The sequence below is a fragment of the Sinocyclocheilus rhinocerous genome, unplaced genomic scaffold, assembly GCF_001515625.1.
Source record: "Sinocyclocheilus rhinocerous isolate Xijiao unplaced genomic scaffold, SAMN03320098_v1.1 scaffold3477, whole genome shotgun sequence".
Classification (NCBI taxonomy): domain Eukaryota; kingdom Metazoa; phylum Chordata; class Actinopteri; order Cypriniformes; family Cyprinidae; genus Sinocyclocheilus; species Sinocyclocheilus rhinocerous.
Genome location: NW_015667279.1, coordinates 419,220 through 421,061, shown reverse-complemented (window position 1 = coordinate 421,061; position 1,842 = coordinate 419,220). Strand labels below are relative to the sequence as shown.

General features: G+C 38.8%; 1 protein-coding gene across 2 annotated transcripts in view; it reads right to left on the bottom strand.

Annotated features, from left to right (window-relative positions):
- nutf2 (nuclear transport factor 2) overlaps window positions 1-1,842 on the bottom strand; it is a 10,867-nt gene that overhangs the window by 4,223 nt on the left and 4,802 nt on the right. The window contains exons 4-5 of one of the 2 annotated variants that reach the window (XM_016545235.1): window positions 1,383-1,481; window positions 967-1,092 (exon numbers count right to left, since the gene is read on the bottom strand). In XM_016545235.1, the coding sequence (XP_016400721.1) occupies window positions 982-1,092; window positions 1,383-1,481 (210 nt within the window). In that variant the 3' untranslated portion in view covers window positions 967-981. Of the gene's footprint in view, window positions 1-966; window positions 1,093-1,382; window positions 1,482-1,842 lie in introns of those variants that run through there. The other variant, XM_016545234.1, reaches the window with a different exon arrangement.

Here is a 1,842-nt window from a genome sequence, read left to right as displayed (position 1 = left end):
GCAGTGGTTCCCAACCCTGGTCCTGGAGGCACCCCAACACTGCACGTTTTGCATGTCTCCTTAATCAAACACACCTGATTCAGGTCATCAGCTCATTAGTAGAGACTCCAAGACCTGAAATTGGTGTGTCAGAGAAAGGAGACATGCAAAATGTGCAGTGTTGGGGTGCCTCCAGGACCAGGGTTGGGACCCACTGGGTTAGAGCATTAACACTGCACATGGATGCTGTCTGGCAATGTGTTCCAGGAGTGGTGCGTATGCAGCATTGCAGCGATTGTTTCTGTATCAGTCTATTTTTGCTCTGCTGCATGCACTGAATTAAAGTGACAGCGCATTGTTCGTGGTAAAAAATGAACATGGATTGACACTAAAATGTATAATTACACCATAAATGCATATAATTAAATCTACTGTGTTTCAGTCAACACATTGCTTTTTAGTTAAGTTTAAAGCCAGGACAAGTGCACTTTTAGATAAACAAGGCAACATAATAAATGGCACTCATGGAGGTAAAACAAAAAACAAAGTTCTTTATGGCCAGCAGGATTGCTTGTTATAAAGATTTAAATGCAAAAGAAAAGGCACAAGAGTTGACTGTCAGTGGTAGGTTTTAATTCAAAATGTTTGTGATAGCCTACTACCTTTGAATGCAAGTAAACTAAGCTATAGACTGTGTTTAAATGTTTTGCCACTTGCTTGAGCAACTTGATATATTAATCTAAAAATAAAATGCATTGAATAATATGTTGTTTATATTTATTGCATGTTTATGTGTTTATATTCACCAGGCAAACCTGCATGAACATATTCAATGTCATAGCATTCTCAACATACTAAATCCGCACAGACGCTCGATCTGAACACAGCTTAAAGCCGTTAGTAGAGAGGCCCGTACGGTGTGCGTGAACCCAAGCGGACACTGGTCCTTACAGACATTAAGAGAAGGAGGAAAGGCCATGTGACCACCGAGAGCCTTTAAGCTCAAAGGTTGTGCAGGGCAAGCCTGAAGACTTCGTTGGTGCAAACCCAGGCAGTGTTGATACTTTTCAACAGAAAGGTCTGGTGGAAGCCCAGCACCTGGTCATCATCTGCCTGATAGACAAACACACATACACTACAGCTCTGAAATGCTTATGAAATCTTGGACTATGCAGTACTATGTCATGTAAGGTGGAGCGAGAGGGCAATCAAGAGAGGCTTAAACTGTCCACGGCCGCTCTCGATTTAAACACCACTGGGATTAAGGTGATGTTATGCATTTCAAATGAGGAGAATGCCCTCCTAGACCTTATCACATACATATTTGTCTAAAGTGTTCACCTCAAGCGCTGCTGTAATAGCATAACTGTCAGAGGTCAAAATTAAATTTAGAAAATACTTACTTTTAGTTGGCCTACTACCATACTCAATATGCAGCTATCAGGGGTGGGCTGATGGTCTTGTGCTGTGATGCTGTGAGCTATTTTTGTGAAGGGCAGGCTCTGAAAAAATAAAATAAAATAATGTATATAATAACTGTTTAAACTGAAAGATACATACGGTAATTAAACATCTTATCAATATTTAAATGGGGATGCACAACATATGGTCAATCTGAGAGATTTTTTACATTTATTTGTGACCCTGGACCACAAAATCAGTCTTAAGTTGCACGAGTATATTTGTAGCAATAGCCAACAATACATTGTATGGGTCAAAATTATCGATTTTTTTATATGCCAAAAATCATTAGGTTATTAAGTAAATATGTTCCATGAAGATATTTTATAAATTTCCTACCATAAATATATTAAAACGTAATTTTTGATTAGTAATATGCATTGCTAAGGACTTCATTTGGAC